The sequence below is a fragment of the Vulpes vulpes genome, chromosome 1 (genome assembly GCF_048418805.1).
Source record: "Vulpes vulpes isolate BD-2025 chromosome 1, VulVul3, whole genome shotgun sequence".
Classification (NCBI taxonomy): domain Eukaryota; kingdom Metazoa; phylum Chordata; class Mammalia; order Carnivora; family Canidae; genus Vulpes; species Vulpes vulpes.
This window is the reverse complement of record NC_132780.1, coordinates 136,570,391-136,591,200: the sequence shown is the minus strand read 5'-3', so window position 1 is coordinate 136,591,200 and position 20,810 is coordinate 136,570,391. Positions and strand designations below refer to the sequence as shown.

At 36.9% G+C, this 20,810-nt stretch overlaps 1 protein-coding gene across 1 annotated transcript in view; it reads right to left on the bottom strand.

Annotated features, from left to right (window-relative positions):
* The window catches only part of DNAH8 (dynein axonemal heavy chain 8), a 335,946-nt gene that overhangs the window by 229,094 nt on the left and 86,042 nt on the right, over window positions 1-20,810 (bottom strand). Inside the window, exons 23-28 of the mRNA XM_072746190.1 lie at window positions 16,200-16,396; window positions 15,539-15,665; window positions 12,767-13,002; window positions 10,503-10,607; window positions 3,612-3,725; window positions 2,042-2,104 (exon numbers count right to left, since the gene is read on the bottom strand). Of these exons, the coding sequence (XP_072602291.1) occupies window positions 2,042-2,104; window positions 3,612-3,725; window positions 10,503-10,607; window positions 12,767-13,002; window positions 15,539-15,665; window positions 16,200-16,396 (842 nt within the window). The remainder of the gene's footprint in view (window positions 1-2,041; window positions 2,105-3,611; window positions 3,726-10,502; window positions 10,608-12,766; window positions 13,003-15,538; window positions 15,666-16,199; window positions 16,397-20,810) is intronic.

Sequence of the window (20,810 nt, the reverse complement as noted above, 5' to 3'; positions counted from 1 at the left end):
TTCCGTTTATCTGCTTTGAGGTGAAAAACCCAATCGTAAAGTGATAAGTCATCTCTGACATAGGTAATGGGACATTTGTAATTACCTAACCAGCACATGGCAAAACAAAGTTAGGAGCTACAGAAAGCCTTCCTATGGCTTGATTTGGGGCAAAACTCGGGTAGTCTTAGTAAAGTAGAAAACACTGGGTTTTGGACATCTCTGTATCTCCTGGTAGGATGACTGTGGAAGCTATCTGAGTTATTATACAGGCAGCAAGTGGGGCAAGGTGAGGAAAAAAGTAACATCTAGAAGGGGGCACAGAACAGAGAGATATGTTTATAATTGTTCCTTTAAAAAAGGAAAGACATGCGGCTTTTAAAATTTGATTGGGAAGGATAGTTAAGAGGAAAATGTTAGGAGAAAAGGATCCGTCTAAGAAGGGGCAAAGGAAGTAAAGAGCTCCCAGGGCCAGGAAGGGGAACACAGCTCTCTGAAATTTACATAACACACCCTACATTGTCTCTATAAATTTGGAGACAAGGTCGGCTGTTCAAACTAATCTCAAAACTACTCCTCCCACACTGGTACTTCAGTAAATAACTACCCTCTTCCATCTTCCCAAGCTGGAAATCTTCCTCTCTTCCCCTTCACCCAGGCTCCAGGCCTATCAAGTTGGTTCTGTTAAATAAACTCATGTTCCATGCAGGTTTCCTCATTGAAGTGTATTTGTTTAGTCTCAAGCTTGACAATTTCCTGTTGCATTACTGAAACTGCCATCAACATGACCATCCTCCCCCCAAAGCATTCTCCACACTAATGCCAGAGAAATCGTTTAAACACAGAACTGTTTTAAAAATTCCAATCTGGACATATTGTTCTTTGCGTAGAGCCCTCCAGCCCCCAAGATAGGCTATGAGCTCCTTATCGTGGCCTACAAGGCCCTCTCATTGGTGATTTCTGCCCACTCTGTTGTCCCATCCCTCATCCCTATCTTCTCTGCCCACTGTACCCCACATTTCACTCCTTCATCTCTCTAAATCTCCCTGCCTATTTCCTCATTTCTGGCCTTTGTAGGAGGTGCAAATTCTAACTTGTTTTTCTTCTTCCCCTGGCTAACTCTAACTAGCCCTTTAAGATGCAGCTTGGATGGCTCTTCTCCCAGGAAGCCTTCTCTGGCTGCCCCTTCAGCTCCCATTTTGGTTGGGAGCTGCCTACACCTGTATCCATAACACTAGTTCTCACACCTAGATTATAGTGCTCAAAACATGGTTTTGCAATTACTATCTCTCCAGCTCACTGTCTCCCTACCAGGTTTTAGCAGCTTAGAGGTAAGAACCATTTCTTAATCATCTTTCTATTGACCAAGACACATAATAGGCAACTGATGAATATTTTCTAATGATTATGAACGCAGATGGGACAGGGAACATAAAGGGAACAGGAACAGAAAACAGGATAGAGAACAGAAACAAGTAATAGAATTGCCTGATACTAATAGACCCAGGGGGGTTAGCTTACATAGGAATCCATGAATCCGCAAAACATTAACCCAAATGAGTGTGTGATTTTTCTCTAGATGTGCTCAGCAATCTGGGTGTAGAAAAAGATAGTGAATGGTTGGCCTGATCATTGGATCAGGGTATAGGGTAGGGCAAATGAGCTGGGAAGTTTAAAGTCATGGATAAGAAAGGAATGGATACAGAGGGGAGATAGGGAAACCATGTGTCAATATTTTAAATCTTATTTTGATACATTTTATTCTAAGAATTTCTACCATTTATATGCAAATGAGATACTTGGAATCAGAATAAGGTATACACTTAAGTTCAAAATCAAAGTCTTAGTCTCTAAAAATAGGGAGAGATTCTGTGGAGAAGAACACAAAGGATACAAGAAAAGGAATCAATCACATTATTTAAAAGATTAGAATACAATTAAAATCTGGATGTACTTTAAACATTAATTTTTCCACTGTAAGGTAGAACAACATAAATTTTTCCCTAAAATTACTTTAAAGAATAACAACACATTGTCGACATACAAAAAAATGAAGTTTTACCTGAAATATCTGTAGCCTGTTACTAGCTTCTTGGGGTGGAATATTTGGAACCATGGGTCCTTCCTGTAATGAATAATATACTCTCCATTTAAATTCTTAATCACATGTATTAATCAATTTATTGAGTTTATCTATTGTTTCCTTTTAAATAAATAAACATGATTTTTATCTGATCTAGTCTAATTTTGTCCCATATCTGAAGATTTCATTTAGTTTTTACAGCTTTATTGAGATATAATTCACATACTATACAACCTCTCATTAAAAAGGACAATTTAATGGCTTTTAGTATATTCACAGAGTTGTGTAACCACGATCACAATCAATTTTAGAACATTTGCCTCACTCTAACTTCCATTCATTTTTAAAGGAGCATGACATCGGTACTAAAAAATGTGCCAAAATTACATCCTGTAGGAAGCCTGCACCACTAGGGCTCTGTTTCATTCCATTTATGGTTATAAACAATGATGCTGTGTTTATGCTTAGAATAACTATTGATATAGAGTTCTGAGGACAGCCTCCTCTCTCTCACTGATTGTTCAGCCCAATATGGAAATAGAGGAGCACATAGATTGAACAGCTGAAAGAAGCAAATGCAGTCGTTGGTGGCCTTCATCCAGAACACAGTTGCAAAAGGACCACAGATGGTCTGTATAATCATGAATATTATGGATATGCTAAATAATAGAGCAGATTCCCAGTATAATAAAATGATAGGGCCGTGAAATCTTTTTTTTTTTTAGGTTTTATTTATTTATTTGAGAAACACACACACAGAGAGAGAGAGAGAGAGAGGCAGAGACACAGGCAGAGGGAGAAGCAGGCTCCATGCAGGAGCCTGACGTGGGACTCGATCCGGGGACTCCAGGATCACACTCTGGGCTGCAGACGGCGCTAAACCGCTTCGCTACCGGGGCTGCCCAGGGCCGTAAAATCTTGACAAATCCAACGAAAATAGGTAAGTTTAGTACATGTAAAAAAATGTGCTATGTGGTTATTATTAAGGGCTTAAAATGTCTTATGAATCTAGACGCATTGTGACCACTAAAGGAAGTAGCATATTTTAGGGGAATACATCCAACTTCTGAGTTTAACTTCAAAGAGGAGGATCATTAACAGTCATGATGCCAGGTTGAATAGTCTGCAGGACTGACCAGGTGTGACATTTATTATTTATTTTCAGTGACCCTTTGGTTCTCTGAGAGTTAGTGAAAAAAAGATCAGTTGCATAATACCCTACTATTTAGGTATTTATAGTTTCTTACAGCCTTCCAACAAGTGCATTGCATTTTCAGCTATGAGCATTCTGGCCTGAGAAAGCATAAGACCAGACCTTTTGTTCTCAAAAGTTGTTTTCCTTTTAACGGTTAAATTCTCTTTCTTCCTCTATAAAATGATTTTTAAAAACTAGCTATCTCCTTTTTTTCCTGATAGCTACAAATATGCAAATATAGCTTCTTATATACAATGTGCAAATTGCTGCATATTTCTCAAGATTCATCACTGTCATCTCATATAAACATGCCACAGAACATTTTAACACACAGCATGCAAATACTTAGATTACCGCCTCATATGATTCTGCGAAGTTCATTACATCCTCACGAAAAACTTCCACAGACTCAAGAAGATTACTCTTAAACTTTGGCTGCACTTGAACTAGTTCATCTTGTACAGAAACCTAGAATAAAAAAGAATACCCAACATGAGATTTATTTAAATGAAAATGTATTTAAATAAAAACTATAATTCCATCCCAGCCAGTTTGCTATCCCACAGATGTCCAGTATGAACAAGGGCATCTCTGCAATGCTGGTTAAAAAAAACAAAAACAAAACAAAACAAAACAAAAAAACAAAGGGAAATAAACAACCCAAATGCAGCAAAAGGGGACGCAAATCATTCTAGTTCATGACCCAAGACGCAAAGCCATCTTCTGTAACTGCAGTTAGGAAAAAGTTTTCTGGCTATCCAGCTCAGGTCATCACTGTGGCCGGAGAAACAGTTACTGCTTACAGGCACAGTCTGGGTCACATGCTGTCTCTGAGGCCAGATGAAGATCTGGGATTAATAATTTCTGGTAGGTTTACATGGTCACAAGGGTTGGAAGAGTCACCTAAAAGAAAGTCATATTACCTTGGGTATTAAAAAAAAATAAGGAATGCCCTCCATAACAGTCTTCAAAAGCCTCTGCTTAAACCTTCAATCATAATAGCTAGCACTTAATTCATACTTACTGTCAGGCTTTTCACCTGTGTTAATTCATTTAATCCTCATGACAATGCTGTGTGGTAAATACTGATATTATATTCATTTTACAGTTGAGAAAACTGAGGCATAGAGACATTAAGTAACTTCCCCAAGGTCCCACATCAGCATGAGGCAATGTCGAGATTCAAAACCCAGCAGTGTGGTTCTGGGTTTTTTAAAAAACTTCAGATTAATGGTGATTGTACTAAAGGATGGGCCAACAGGTTTAACACTAACAGTTCAAGAGATAGAACAACTGCATGGGAAGAAATCAGAGAGGGAGACAAACCATGAGAGACTCTTAACTACAGGAAACAAACTGACGGTTGCTGGAGGGGAGGTGGGTGCAGGGATGGGGTAACTGGGTGACGAGCATTAAGAAGGCCATGTCCTGTGATGAGCCCTGGGTGTTGTATGCAACTACAACACTACATCTAAAACTAAGGATGTACTATATGTTGGCTAACTGAATTTGAATTTAAAAAATAATTTAAGAAAGAAAAGAAGAAAAGAAAAAAAAAAAAGATAGAACAACCCAAGTGAATCTTTTACATTGAACAGTAACAGAAAGTTGGGCTTCACTAAATCTCAACCTAGGGTTCTCCATTTCCTTCCCAAGATGCAATTTTCTGACTAAATCAGCAATCGTTTTTTAAAATAAGTGAATATTCAATATTGAGCATTTAAATAAACATGAGTATTTTTAAAAAGCATTTTATACACATTACCTCAAGGAAGTCTCATCACCATGTATAAAAAAATTCCTAACGTATTCCTAAATGATCACATGAAGAAACTGAGAAATGAAGGTTATTAACTTGCATAAGATCACCCAACTGGCTGGTGGCAGAGCTGGGATCACAAGTCATGACCCCAATTTCAGCTCTGGGTGCTTGCTAGTCTGCTTTGCTTCAATCTCAGTGACAGATCTCTCCACAAACAAAAAACTTTAAGCCAATGTTTAATTAATATTCAATAAAAATTTCCACTATAATTAAAAAATCTGGATCTTCCCTTGGACTTCATTTTTACTGTTTAACTGTATAAATATCAACTTCAAAAATGTGTAGAGAGAAGTTTATAGCTAAAAATGCCTGCATGACAAGAAAAAAGATCTCAAATCATTTAACCTAACCATCCACCTTCACAAACTAGACAAAGAACAAATTAAATCCAAAACAAACAGAAGAATAGAATTAAAACTGCAGCACAGGTAAATGATATAGAGTATAGGTAAACAATAAAGAAATCAACAAACTAAAAATTTCTTCTTTGAAAAGATGAACAGAATTGATGAACCTTCGCCTAGGCTAACCAAGAAAAAAAGAGTAAGGACTCAAATTACTAAAATTAAGAATGAAAGAGGGGATTATCACCACCTCCTTTACAGAAGTAAATGGAATTATAAGGATACAATCAATAGAGTGAACAGGGACCCTATGGGATAAGAGAAAGTATTTTTAAATCATATATCTGATATGTATTAATATCCAGAATATATAAAGAACTCCTACATTTCAACAACAACAAAACCACAAACAGCTCAATTTTAAAATAGGCAAAGGACTTTAAAATAAGCAAAGGCAAATAGACTTTTTTCCAAATAAAATATACAAATGGACAGTAAGTATATAAAAGGATGCTCAATATCATGTAACATGAGAGAATTGCAAATCAAAACCACAATGAGGTATCACCTCACCAATTAGGATGCTCACTATCAAGAAAATACAAAATAACAAGTGTTGGCAAGGATGTGGAGAAATTGGAACCTTTTCCCACGGTTGATGGGAATGTAAAATGATGTGGCTGCAATGGAAAACAGTATAGTGGATCTCAAAAAGTTAAAAAATGATACTATATGATACACCAATTCTATTCCTGGGTATATATCCAAAAGAATTAAAAGTGGAGTCTCAAAGAGATATCTGCACTTTCATGTCCATAGCAGCATTATTCACAAAAGCCAAAAGATGGAAGCAACCTAAATGAACACTGCACAGAGGAAGACATGGACATGGCCAACATGCACATGAGAAAATGCTCTGCATCACTTGCCATCAGGGAAATACAAATCAAAACCACAATGAGATACCACCTCACACCAGTGAGAATGGGGAACATTAACAAGGCAGGAAACAACAAATGTTGGAGAGGATGCGTAGAAAAGGGAACCCTCTTACACTGTTGGTGGGAATGTGAACTGGTGCAGCCACTCTGGAAAACTGTGTGGAGGTTCCTCAAAGAGTTAAAAATAGACCTGCCCTATGACCCAGCAATTGCACTGTTGGGGATTTACCCCAAAGATTCAGATGCAATGAAACATCGGGACACCTGCACCCCGATGTTTCTATCAGCAATGGCCACAATAGCCAAACTGTGAAAGGAGCCTCGGTGTCCATCGAAAGATGAATGGATAAAGAAGATGTGGTTTATGTATACAATGGAATATTACTCAGCAATTAGAAACGACAAATACCCACCATTTGCTTCAACGTGGATGGAACTGGAGGGTATTATGCTGAGTGAAGTAAGTCAATCGGAGAAGGACAAACAGTGTATGTTCTCATTCATTTGGGGAATATGAATAATAGTGAAGTAAGTCAATCGGAGAAGGACAAACAGTGTATGTTCTCATTCATTTGGGGAATATGAATAATAGTGAAAGGGAATATAAAGGAAGGGAAAAGAAATGTTGGGAAATATCAGGAAGGGAGACAGAACATAAAGACTCCTAACTCGGGGAAACGAACTAGGGGTGGTGGAAGGGGAGGAGGGCGGGTGTTGGAGGGGAATGGGTGACGGGCACTGAGGTGGACACTTGACGGGATGAGCACTGGGTGTTTTTCTGTATGTTGGTAAATTGAACACCAATAAAAATTAATTTAAAAAAAATAAAGACAGAACAGCTGGAATGCTAAAAAATAAATAAATAAATAAATGAACACTGCAAGATGAATGAATAAACAAAATGTGGCACATATATACAATGCGATAGTAGTCAGTCTTGAAAAGAAAGGAAATCCTGTCACCTGCTACAACATGGATGAAACTTGAGGACTTTTCACTTATGCTAAGTGAAATAAGTCAGTCACAAGAAGGCAAATATCGTATGATTCTACTTATATGAGGTACCAAAAGTAGTCAAATTTATAGAGGCAGAAAGCAGAATGCTGGTTGGAACTGGGGAAAGAGAGAAATCAGGAGTTATTATTTAATGAATATAGAATTTCAGTTTTGCAAGATGAAAAATTTTGGAGATTAGTTGCACAACAATGTGAACAGACTTAACACTACTGAATTGTACACTTAAAAATAGTTAAGATGAGAAGTGTCTGGATGGTGCAGTCAGTTAAGCATCCAACTCTTGGTTTTGGCTCACGTCGTGATGTCAAGTTGGTGAGATCTAGCCCTGTGCTGGACTCTGAGCTCTTAAGCTCTGCTCAAGTCTCTCTCTCCCTCTCCCTCAGCCCCTCCCCCCTACTCTCTCTTTCTCTATCTCAAATAAATAATCTTTTTTTAAAGATTTTATTTATTTATTCATGAGAGACACACAGAGAGAGAGGCAGAGACACAGGCAGAGAGAGAAGCAGGCCCCACACAGGGAGCCCAATGCAGGACTCGATCCCAGGACTCCAGGATCACACTCTGGGCCGAAGGCAGGCACTAAGCTACCGAGCCACCCAGGGATCCCCAGTAAATAGATCTTTAAAAAATAGTTAAGATGGTAAAAGCTTTGTGTATTTCACCATGATTAAAAAAAAAAACTTAGCACAAAGTTAGAGTAATTAAGCCAGTAGGTTACTAGCACAGGGATGGACATATGAGTCAACAGAATAGAATTGGGAGTCCAGAAATAACTCCCTACATTTATGGCCAATTGATTTTCAACAAGGGTGCCAAGATAATTTGTTGGTGAAAGGATAGTCTTTTCAACAAATGGTGCTGAGACAACTGGAAATCCACATGCATTTTTTGCATGAAGTTGGACCCCTAACTCCCATCATACAACAATTACCTCAGAAATCTAAATGTATCAGAAATCTAAATATAAGGGCTAAAATTATAAAATTGACATAAGAAAAGATAGTAGTAAGTCTTTATGACCCTGGATTTGACAGTTGTTTTCTAGCTATGATACTAAATCACAAGCAACAAAAGAAAAAAATAGATAAATTGGACTTCATCGAAATGAAAAAACTTTGTACTTCAAATTCAGAGACAGAAAGTAGAATGGTGGTTACCAGGGACTGGAGTGGAAGGGAAAATGTGGAGTTACTGTTAATTAGGCACAGAATTTCAGATATATAAGGTGAAAGGAGTAATAGGGATATATAGTGATAATGGCTACACAACAAGGCGAATGTCTTTAATACCATTGAACTGTACACTTTAAAAAATGATAAAGATGGTAAATTTTTATGTTATGTGTCTTTTAATACAGTAAAAAAGAAGAAGAAGAAAAAAAAGACACCATCAAGAAACTGAAAAGACATCTTTATCCATTCATCAGTTAATAGACACTTCAGCTGCTTCCAACTTTGGCTCTTCTAGATAATGCTGCTATAAACATCAGTCTGTGTGTATCCCTTTAAATTAGTGTTTTTGTATTCTTTGAATAAATACCTAGTAGTGTTATTGCTGGATCATAGCATAGTTCTATTTTTAACCTTTTGAGGATCCTCCACATTGTCTTCCACAGTGGCTGCACAGTTTCCATTCCCAGCAACAGTGCAAGAGGGTCCCCCTTTCTCCACATCCTCGCCAACACCTGTTGTTTCTTGTATTATTGATTTTAGCCATTCTGATAAGTGTGAGGTGATATCTCATGGTAGTTTTGATTTGCATTTCCCTGATGATGACTGATGTTGAGCATCTTTTCATATGTCTGCTGGCCACCTGTATGTCTTCTTTGGAAAAATGTCTACTCATATCTTCTAATCATTTTTTTTTTCTAATCATTTTTTAATTAGATAGTTCATTTTTGAGGTTTTGAGTTTTATAAGATCTTCATATGTTTTGGATGCTAACTGTTCATCAAATGTATCATCTGTAAATATTTTCTCTCATTTTGAAGGCTGCCTTTTAGTTTTGTTGATAGTTTCCTTTGCTGTGCAGAAGCTTTTTGTTTGGATGTGGTATACATATACAATTGAATATTACTCAACCATAAAAAAGAATGAAGTCCTGCCATTTGCAACAACATGGATATATTATGCTAAGTGAAATAAGTCAGAGCAAGATAAATACCATTATGATTTCACTCATACGTTGAATTTAAGAAACAAAAACAAAGGAGCAAAGGGAAAAAAAAGAGAGATGCAAACCAAGAAACAGACTCAACTATAGAGAACAAACTGACAGTTACCAGATGGGAGGTGGGTGAGGTGGAATGGGTTAAACAGGTGATGGGGATTAAGGAGTGTACTTATGATGAGCACCAGGTGTTGTATGGAGGTGTTCGATCACTATATTGTACATCTGAAATTAATATTGTACTACTATATGTTAACTATATTGAATTCAAATAAAAACTTGAAAAAAAAGAAATTGAGAAGACAATCCATAGAGTGAGAGAAGATATTTGCGAATCCTTTCATATGGGGCTTATATCCAAAATATAAAAAAAAAATTCTTACAGCTCAAAAATAAAAAAGATAACCCATTCTTTTTAAAAGCAAAGGATTTAAATTCACATTTCTCCAAGCAAGATGGATGTATGTCCAATAAGTACATGAAAAGATGCTCAACATCATTAGCTATTAGGAAAATAAAGCAGTCATTCAGAGGACAACATGGATAAGCCTTAAAACATGAGAAATGAAAGAAGCCAGTCACAAATGGCTACATATTGTGTACGTCCATCTATATGACACATCCAGAAAAGGCAAATCCATAGAGACAGAAAAGTAGATTCATGATTGCCAGGGACTAGGATAAAAGGGAGAAGGAGTGGTTGCTAATAGGTATGGGGGCTTCTCTTGGGAAGATGAAAGTGTTCTAAAACTAGATAATGATGGTGGTTGTGTAACTCTATGAATATACTAAAAATCACTGAACTATATACTTTGAAAAGGTAAATTTTATGGTATATAAGTTATATCTCAATAAGGGTATTAAAATAATATATATTTAAGCTTTAAAATGTATGAAAAATTTTTTCTAGAGATAGCAACTTATAAAAAAATAAGAATTAAATTGTACTTACAGCTTTGCTCTGTAATTTGTTGAAAGAATATCTCAAAGTATCTACTGCTTCTGATTCTTCTTTGGTCACTTCAACTTCAAATCTGTTTAAAATGGCATAGGCTTCCTGGAAAGTGGGAGTAGAGTTCAGAAACATCACAAGGAAATCAAATGCCAAATGATTTAGATGCCTTCTAGAAACACATTCTTATTCTTCCCATTCTTAGAAGAAGAGAGTATATTCTAGAAGAGTAGTTCCAAAAATTGAGCATGTATATAAAGCACCTCTAGATTCTCCCTGATGCCAGATATTGACTCTAGATCTTAGGTCCCAAAATATGCATTTAATAAGCATCTAGGTGATTCTGATGGAGATATAAGCAGATCATTTTGAAATACTATGCTAATTGGGGTGCCTGGGTGGCTCACTTGGTTAATCAACAAGCTTTTTTTTTAAGATTTTATTTCTTTATGCATGAGAGAGAGAGAGAGAGAGAGAGGCAGAGATATAGGCAGAGGGAGAAGCAGGCACCATGTGGGGAGCCCTGGTCCTCAATCCTAGGATCCCAGCATCACGACCTGAGCCAAAGGCAGATGCTCACCACTGAGCCATCCAGGCATCTCAAGAAACCAACTCTCGATCTTGCCTCAGGTCTTGATCTCACAGTCATGAGTTCAAGCCCCATGTTGGGCTCTGTGCTGGGCATAAAGCAGGAGAAAAGAAAAAAGAAAGGAAAGGAAAGGAAAGGAAAGGAAAGGAAAGGAAAGGAAAGGAAAGGAAAGGAAAGGAAAGGAAAGGAAAGGAAAGGAAAGGAAGAGAGAAACACTATCCTAGAAAATATTATCCTAGAAAATATCCCTAGAACAATTTTCTCTCTCGCCTCTTTGATCTTGGGCAACACCATGCAAAATATCATCTCATTACTCTTAAAATATGGGTCGGCTATGTAAAGAATAGAATGAAACAATGATGTGGGAGATACTCGGAAGAAAAGAAACTTGGATTGTCAAAGGGATGGATTGGCAATTGGATTTATTAAAAGAATTTATGCTGAAGAATAGTTTCTGGGGCACCTGGATGACTGTTGGTTAAGCGTCCAACTCTTGATTTCAACTCAGGTTGTGATCTCAGAGTTGTGAGATCAAGACCCACACTGGGGTCTGCACTGGGCACGAAACCTACTTAAGATTCATTCTCTCCCTTTCTCTCTCTGCCCCTCCTCCACCACTGACTCACATGTGCTCCCTCTCTCTTAAAAATAATAGTAATAAATTAAGAGTCGTATTTTTATTATCACCATGAACTAAGAATTTAAATATCAGTCATAAAATACTTGGGTAGACAAAATAATGGTCTCTCCAACATTGTCCACATCTCAATCTCCAGAGCTTTTGATTGTGTTACTTTACATGACAAAAGGGACTTTGTAGATGCAATTAAGTTAAGAAAAAAAAACTTAAGATGGGAAGATTATCCTGGACAAACCGGGTGGACCCAAAGGTCCATATAAGGGAAAGAGGGAGGCAGGAGAGTCAAGCCAGAGAAGACGTGAAGACTGAAGCAGGGGCGGGAGTGACACCATTGCTGGGAGTGGTTGGGAGTCAAGGAATGCAGGTGGCTTCTGGAAGCTAGGAAAGACAAGGCACAGACTCTCTCCTGAAGCCTCCAGAAAGAGTACAGCCCTTCTGACATCTTGATTTTAGCCCCATAAAATTCATTTTCAGATTTATGATCTGTAAAAGTGTAAAATAATACATTTATGTTGTTTTAAGCCATTAGGTTTATGGTAATTTGTTATAGCCGAAGTAGGAAACTAATATAGTACTCTACCCTAAAAAATCTCTGCTTGATGTTGGTTCAAACAATTTACTATTAAGCCTAAGTAGACTGCTCCCACCATGCTTCCCTTGGTATGCCACTGGTCGTGAATGAGACCTATAAGTGGTTTCTAAGGAAAGCCAAAGATATTTGGGGAACTTGCCTAACATGTTAAGATTGACATAAAAGAATACAACCATTCATTTCTGTAAAATGTTGGTGCTAGCATAAAAAAACAAACACTATCTAGAGCAGTTCAGCAATGTTAATATATTAATATATTCCTTTGCGTACTGTTCACTGTTGGTAATTGTCAAAACCCCTCCAAGGACATCAAATAGGAAAGGAGAAACAGACAGACTATGCCATAAAATAGATGAAGGATATACATTAACAGGATCAATTTTTTAGTGTGTCTCTCTTAAAAAAAAAGGCATTTCAGACAGAAAAATGTGATTACTTCTTACTTCAATTGGTCCCAAAGTCATGTCCATTTGAATTTCATTATCACGGATAGACGATAAGGCTTCCATTGCAAACCTGACATCATCTAAATCACGAATGGGTCTAGATAACTTTTTCAAGTATTCATTGATGAATGCTATCATGTCGGACATTTTCTTTTTGTACTCTTCATTCAAGTATCGACAGAGTAACATCTTCCATGCCTTAGCCTCAATGGATAAGGCCAACTTCATTGGCTCTGGGGTAGAGAGAGAAAGATCAAAGTGGAATACACCTGGCATTCTGTCACTATTTACTTCATGTCTAATCTGAGCATTTATAACTGCACTGTCCTATCTGATGACCACAGCTCTAACTAGTCAACTCTATCTTATCAATTCCTACACATTCTTCTTTACTTCTCTTGGTACCCCTTGGGCCCTAGCCCCACCAGGCTTGCAACATGGTTGCTCCCCCATCAACTTCCAACAGTTAGACTGAGAAGACTAGGGAGCTGAGTTGATGGTGGCCTGAGAGGAGACACGCAGTTGGCTTGTTGGTTGAGGCTGTGAGATCCTCTCATGGAGTCTGCACTTTACAGGCCTAGTCTCCTTTTCCTCAGGCCCCAAGCATTCAGCCCACTCTTCCCCTTCTTTGGAACTGCTGCTGCCTATTCCATTTCTTAGTTTCCTCTCTCTAGAATGGAGCCCCCATGGGCAGCCCGGGTGGCTCAGCGGTTTAGTGCCGCCTTCAGCCCAGGATGTGATCCTGGAGACCTGGGATCAAGTCCCATGTCAGGCTCCCTGCATGGAGCCTGCTTCTCCCTCTGCCTGTGTCTCTGCCTCTCTCTCTCTCTCTCTCTCTCTCTCTCTGTGTGTGTATCTCATGAATACATAAATAAAATCTTAAAAAAAAAAAAGAACTGAGCCCCCAGCCAACTCTGACACTGTGCTAGAGTTGATTTTTGTATGAGAAATCACAGTGCTACCCACTATGAGAAAACAAATAGGAAATTTAAATAATAGGTAAACTAACTTTCCAAAAGTCTACTTGGAATTATTGCCCAAGGCGTAGTTTCTGATTTCTAACTAAATATTCCCTTCAAGTAATTGTGACTGTTCCCCAAATTAAATTCCTTCTTGATAGATATAATAACAGTATTTAAGGGGAGCCTGGGTGACTCAGTTGGTTGAGCTGCTGACTCTTGATTTCGGCTCAGGTCAGGATCTTAGGTGGTGGGATCGAGCCCTAAGTTGGGCTCCATGCTCAGCTGGGAGTCTACTTGAGATTCTCTCGCCCTCTCCATTTGTCCCTACCCCCACACCATGTGCGCACTCTCTCTCTCTCAAATAAATAAATCTTTTTAAAAAACAGTATTCAATATTTATTGAACATCAGATATGTTCCAGGTAGAATGCTAAGTGTCTCATCTAAAGCAGCTCATGAGGTGAGTACTGTCATTGTTACCAGCAGAAGAGATGGAATTAAAGAGGTCAGGTAACCTTCATAGTCAAATTTGAGAGCCATGGTTACACTTACTTTTTAAGGATAGATCTGAAAGTCTACTTAATATGTAGATTGATGTAAAATGGGTCATTCAAATACTTCCTGAGAATAAAATCTTCTCAAAAACTTCGTTTAATACATGGCAGTAAGTAGCCACCATATCCCAGTTTTAAACCCAAGCCATAGACCAACTGACCTCAGTTCACATACTTAAAAAAAAAAAAAAAGATTTTATTTATTTATTCATGAGAGACACAGAGACTGTGGCAGAAACAGGCAGGGGGAGAAGCAGGCTCCCCAAGGAGAACCCAATGTGGGACTCATACCAGGACCCTGGAATCAGGATGAGCCAAAGGCAAATGCTCAACCACTGAGCCACCCAGGCAGGACCCTCACATACGTTTGCCAACCAATCAGGATCGGGCCCTTCCTTCTGAATGTCAACCAATCAAAAAGAACCTATTTAATAAGCCCATCTCTGAGTGCCAACCAATCAACAACAGTCTCATTTGAGTAAACATCTTCTACAGATGATAATAACCTATTTATACCCACAGTCCTTAAACCCCGTGCTGTCCAGACACCCAATATGAATGCACTCTGCAGGGGACACTGTGCCTGCCCAGCATCACTCTTCCTTACTCTCGTAATCAATAAAATAAGTTTGGGCTTTTTATTTCAGATAGTAAGTGGCTGTTTCATCATCCTTTGATACTCTAACCCCAAATGGATTAACTTCTCAGGAAACCTCAAATTGTTTGACTCCTAGCTCATGTATACAACTCCCTCCTCATAGGAACCTGAAAAGGAGTTTCACCTATAGTTTAGTTGTCTGACTGCCAATTGGGGAATTGCATTATAGTCAGTATATTAAGCCACCCTAGTATAGTACTATTTACAAATAATATATAATAGTATATTATATAACATACAAATTATATATATGCATTTATACAACATATATATGAACAATATTGGTGGTCTGGAAATATTTGATATTTACAGTATGGTACTGAAGTAGATTCATAACTTTCTTTCTTTTTTTTAAGATTTTATTTACTTATTCATGAGAGACACACAGAAAGAGGCAGAGACACAGGCAGAGGGAGAAGCAGGCTCCCTGTAGGGAGCCTGATGCAGGACTTGATCCCAGGCCCCTGGGATCATGACCTGAGCTGAAGGCAGATGCTCAACCACTGAGCCACCCAGGCGTCCCTCATAACTGCTTTCTAAATAAGGCAACATTTCATGTGAAAATACAAATACTTTACATAATATTATTAAAACACCTGTATGCAATTCAAGTGCTCCCACAACAATAATAGGCTTCAATTCATCAATCTCCTGTTCAAAAGTGGCGAAGTGTAGAATTTCTGATCTGATTTCAGTCAGAGAGGGGTTGTTAGCCAAAAACTCCTGTAGTAAAGAAACAATGTTTTCTTTAGTTTTTTGACAGTATAAATCTCACACTGCCCTTTTTAAAATATATATATATACTTATCCACTTGTACATCAGGCCAGTGGCTCAGTAAAGAAAGGGATGAACGGATAGTATTGGAAAATGAAGCTATGTGAGAGAATGTCATAGCCTACCAGGAATAACTAAGTTATTCATGTGTCCTTGAGTCTCTAGCCAAAAATACAGCTGAATCTCTGTAAGTGTAATATACTCTTGAATACCCAGCCTCCGAATGTGTCTGGAGCCTAATTGGTACTCAGTTGTTTACACAAATTAAAAGAAATCTATCTGAGCCTCCTTCCTCTCAGTTGCCTCAGAGTGTCAATGTGAAAATTGCAGAAACTCTAATATGTTAGGTGCTTAGCATTTACAGATTCCTGATCTCTGCTCATGAGTTCCTGTCACGATCACTAACACTTTCCTGTTCCTCTCATGCAAGTTAGATACAAACGATTCAAACCCAAACTACATCCCAGGCAGCAGAAATACACCTTCACTTTCACATCCCGGTCCTCTGTCCAGAGCGTCTTGTACTTCTGAAAGTCCTGCAAGGCCTCATGAGCCACCTTTCGTAGAGAATTCACAGAAGAAGAAAGGAGAAGAACCAACTTGGAAATATCTTTGTGCTCTGCTACCCCTGGATAAAAATTCTTCAGTTTCCGTGCAGGAATAATTTCTTCAAAGGATTCTGAAAACACATGTTTTTATATGTAGATTACATATAAACTATATAAACATATATTCAACTTTAAATATTATCAATGTTAATATTTATAGACTTTTTTGTAGTTTTTAAAAGACTCTCCCTCCAAATAATTAAGAGCTATTCCTTTAAACCTTCACTTAATCTTATTAAACCACTGTGTCATATTTTGAGGTCTAGATTTCTTTAATGTGGGAAAACTGTTTTCAGAGAAAAGAACTGAAAAACACTGATTAAACCCTCCTACCCAAATAACTCCTCTGAGAAAAGGTCAAAAGAGCTTCACATTGTTGCTCTACCAAACAGCATGGTGGTTGAAAGAGAGGCACCATGCTTATTACCCAAATAACCTTAGGCCAGTTTTGGATCTTCATGGATATACTTGAGAGGATTAAATGAGACAACATATGTTCATCCTCAGCTCAGCATCTGGTATATAGAGATCATGCAATCACTATCAACCACCATTATAAATATCTCTTGCCAAAATCTGATCATTTCACTTCTTGATCAAAATTTTCAATTAGGTATTCTCCATCAAACCAACTATACAGATAGTTTTGTTTGGCCCAAACAATGCCTTACTTTTTTCAAGGCGTTTGTGAACAATTAAAAAGGATAATCGTTCATGCAAAATTCCAGATTTCTAACTTCTCTTTTAAAAAGGTTTCATCAAAATAAAAAAAAATACAAAATAAATAAATAAAAAAGGTTTCATCTAAGGTGCCTGGGTGGCTGAGTTGATTAAGTGTCCAACTCTTGATTTTGGCTTAGGTTATGATCTCAGGGTTGTGAGATCTAGCCCCATGTCGAGCCCTACATTGGGCTCCATGTTGGGCATGGAGCCTGCTTAAGATTCTCTCTCTGTCCCTTCTATCTCTCTCAAAAAAATTTAAAAAAATAAATGAAAATAAAAAGATTTAATCTAGTAGTACAGGGCACATGTTCCTGCATGGCAACAATTAGCCAAAGCTGAGAAGCGTCTCTTAAAAGGACATTCCTGTTGAACCTGCCGTAGTCTCCTCTAAGACCAGGTCACTCATTTATTCTTTTGTCTTAATTTTAATCAAAATTAAAGCAAAAGAAAGTACAAGGTATTGGCTTAATTAATTAAGTAACTAATGTTGCATGTCCTGGCAATTCCCTTTTATTGCACAGAAGTATTCCACTGTGTAGCTATGCCTCATTTTGTTTGTCCACTGACCAGTTTTTGGACATCTGGCTAGCAATTTGAAGCTGTTACAAATAATGCAGCAGTGAACACTCACATCTTTACATGGATATATGATTTCATTTCTCTTGGGTAAATTCCTAGGGATGGAATTCCTGAGCCAAATGATACAGGTATGTTCAACTTTTTAAGTGTCAAACTGGTTTCAAAGTAGCTATACCATTTCATACACTTCCCTCAGTGATGCATCAGAGTTCCATGTTCTTTGTCAAAATTAGTAGATTATTTTTCAATTTTACCAATTCCAATAGATGTGCAGTGGTATATCATAATGGTTTTAACCTGTATTTCCATAATAACTAATGGTGTTGAGCATCTTTTTATGTGTTTTTTAGCCAGTATAATGTTGGGAAATATCAGGAAGGGAGACAGAACATAAAGACTCCTAACTCGGGGAAACGAACTAGGGGTGGTGGAAGGGGAGGAGGGCGGGTGTTGGAGGGGAATGGGTGACGGGCACTGAGGTGGACACTTGACGGGATGAGCACTGGGTGTTTTTCTGTATGTTGGTAAATTGAACACCAATAAAAATTAATTTAAAAAAAATAACAGTTATATATCTTCTTTGTTGAACTCATCTTTTGCCCATTTGGGGAGGGTGATGATCTTATTACTTAGTTTGAGTCCTTTATATATCCTGAATACAAGTACTTTATATCAGATGTACAAGTTGCAAATATTTTCTCCAAATGTGTGGCTTCCCTTTTTAATTTTTTAAATGATATATTTTAAAGAGCAAAAGTTTTTAATTTGGTTGAAGTCCAATTTGTCAATTTGCTTTGTAATGGATCATGTTTTCTGCTGTCCTATCTGACAAATTTTTGCCTAGCCTCAAATTACAAACCTCTTACATGTTCTCTTCTAAAATGTTTATAGTTTTATTTCTTCTGTAATTGACTTTGTGTTCATTTCTTTGCATGGTGTGAGGTAAGAGACCAATTTCATTTTTTTGCATCTATATGTCTAATTGTTCCAGCACCATGTATTAAAGAGACAACCCATTTCCCCATTTTTTGACTCGACATCCCTTCAGAAACTGAGTTGACTCTGAGGTTTATATCTGAATTGCCTATTCCATCCCACTGATCTAAATGTCTATCCTTAGGCCAACACTACACTGTTTTGATTACTGTAGCTTTATAGTATGTTTTGAAATCAACTCACACACGTACTCCAGCTTTAATATCCTTCTTAAAAGTTGTATTGGATATTACAGTTTCTTTGAATTTTCCTACTCCCTATTCAAATCTCAGGATCAACTCAATTTCTGTAACATTTCTTTTTTTTTTTAACAGTTTATTATAATTTATTTTATTTAACAATCTAGGAAGTTCACAGCCATCAGCAGTTCCAGTGCAATTTCAGGTGCAATTGGGAATTCAGGAATCTCTGTGGAGCTGTTAGTGTAGCGAACCTTGTAGGTAAAATACATGCATACTTTTGATAGCACATGTGAAGGGACTTTCTGAGATTTTGATTGAGATTCCACTAAATCTATAGATTAATTTGGGAGAACTCTCACCTTAGCAGTAATGAGACTCCTAACTGCTAAGATACCCATGAACATGGTGTATCTTTCAGCAATGTTTTGTAGCTTCCAGTGTACAGGCTTTACATTTCTTCTGTAAAATTTATTCTTTATGATATTATTGTGAATGAAATTGTTTTTTTAATTTCATTTTCAGATTATTCATTTCTAGTATTTAGAAATACAATTGAGCTTTGTATGTTGATCTTATACCCTGTACGCTTGTTGAACTCATTTGTTAATTCTAATCATTTTGCATGTGTATGTATTCCAAGGATGTTTTTGCATACATGATGTTATCTGTTAATAAAGTCAGTTTTGTTTCTTCCTTTCCAATCTGCGTATCTTTAATTACTTATTAAATCCAGATCGAATTGCTAGTATAATGTTATATAGACGTTGTGAAAGCTGGCATTCTTAACTTGTTCTTCATCTTAGGGGGAAATAATTTAGTCTTTCACCATTAAGTATGATGTTGACTGTAGGCTTTTCATAGTTGCCTTTTATTAGGTTGAAGAAGTTCAGTTCTAATCCTAGATCATTGAATATGTTTATCATGAAAGAAAGTTGGATTTTGCCAAATCCTTTCTGTGTCTACTGAGGTGATCAAGTGATTTTTGTCCTTTATTTTATTAATAGGTTGTATTTTAAAGTGTTAAACCAACCTTGTATTTCTGGATAAGCCTCTTTTGGTCATAATATATGCTTCTTTTTATATGTTTCTGGATTCAGTTTGCTGACATTTTGTTAAAGATTCCAGCATGATCACTTAAATTTAAGGATTCTTTAAGGAATGCTTTATAAAGAAGTCAAATTTAAGCATATTTTCTTCAATGGTTTGAGCTTTGTTCTTGAAAATTATTCCCTACCCTAATGTTATAAATTTATTGTTATGTTTTATTCAAAGTGTTTTAGAATACATATATTTAACAGTGCTATAAAATATAGAATAATGGATATGAATTTAAGATGCTTTTAAAATCTAATTTAAGTTCAAGTTTTTCTATATGAATAAAAGTCTCTAATATCATTTATTTAATAGCACATTCTTTCCCCCTGATTTGTAAGTCTAGCTGTGTCATATATCTAATTTTCATATATATAAATATTTCTGCACTTTGTCCTGTTCCACTGATCTATCTATTCTTGGACCATTAGGAGAGTGTGTTAGTCTAGGTTAATAACACTCCTTCCTGCCACATATGGCAGGACAGGACTTCCTACCTTGTTTTCCTTCACCAATATTTTAAGCTATTTTTGACTGCACCTCCATATGACTTTACCCAAAAATTAAAATTAATTTAACAAATTGTAGAAAAAATTCTGTTGTGATTCCATTGGAGTTGTACTGAGCTTATAAATTAATTAAAAAATTGAGTTCTTCATGTTGTGGATTTATTCCTATCTTCCATTATGCCATTCAGTAAAATGCTATGCAATATTTTTAAATTTATTTATTAAGTTCCTTATGGTTTTTTGGCTACTGAAAAATCCATTATTTTCTATTACATATTCCCCACCTTTACCGAGATATAATTGACATATAATTCTATTACATTGTAATCTAATTATTGGCTATTATAGAAATACTTTTGTATGTTGGTCTTTTATACATAAGCATTACTGTTCTAATAGTTGTT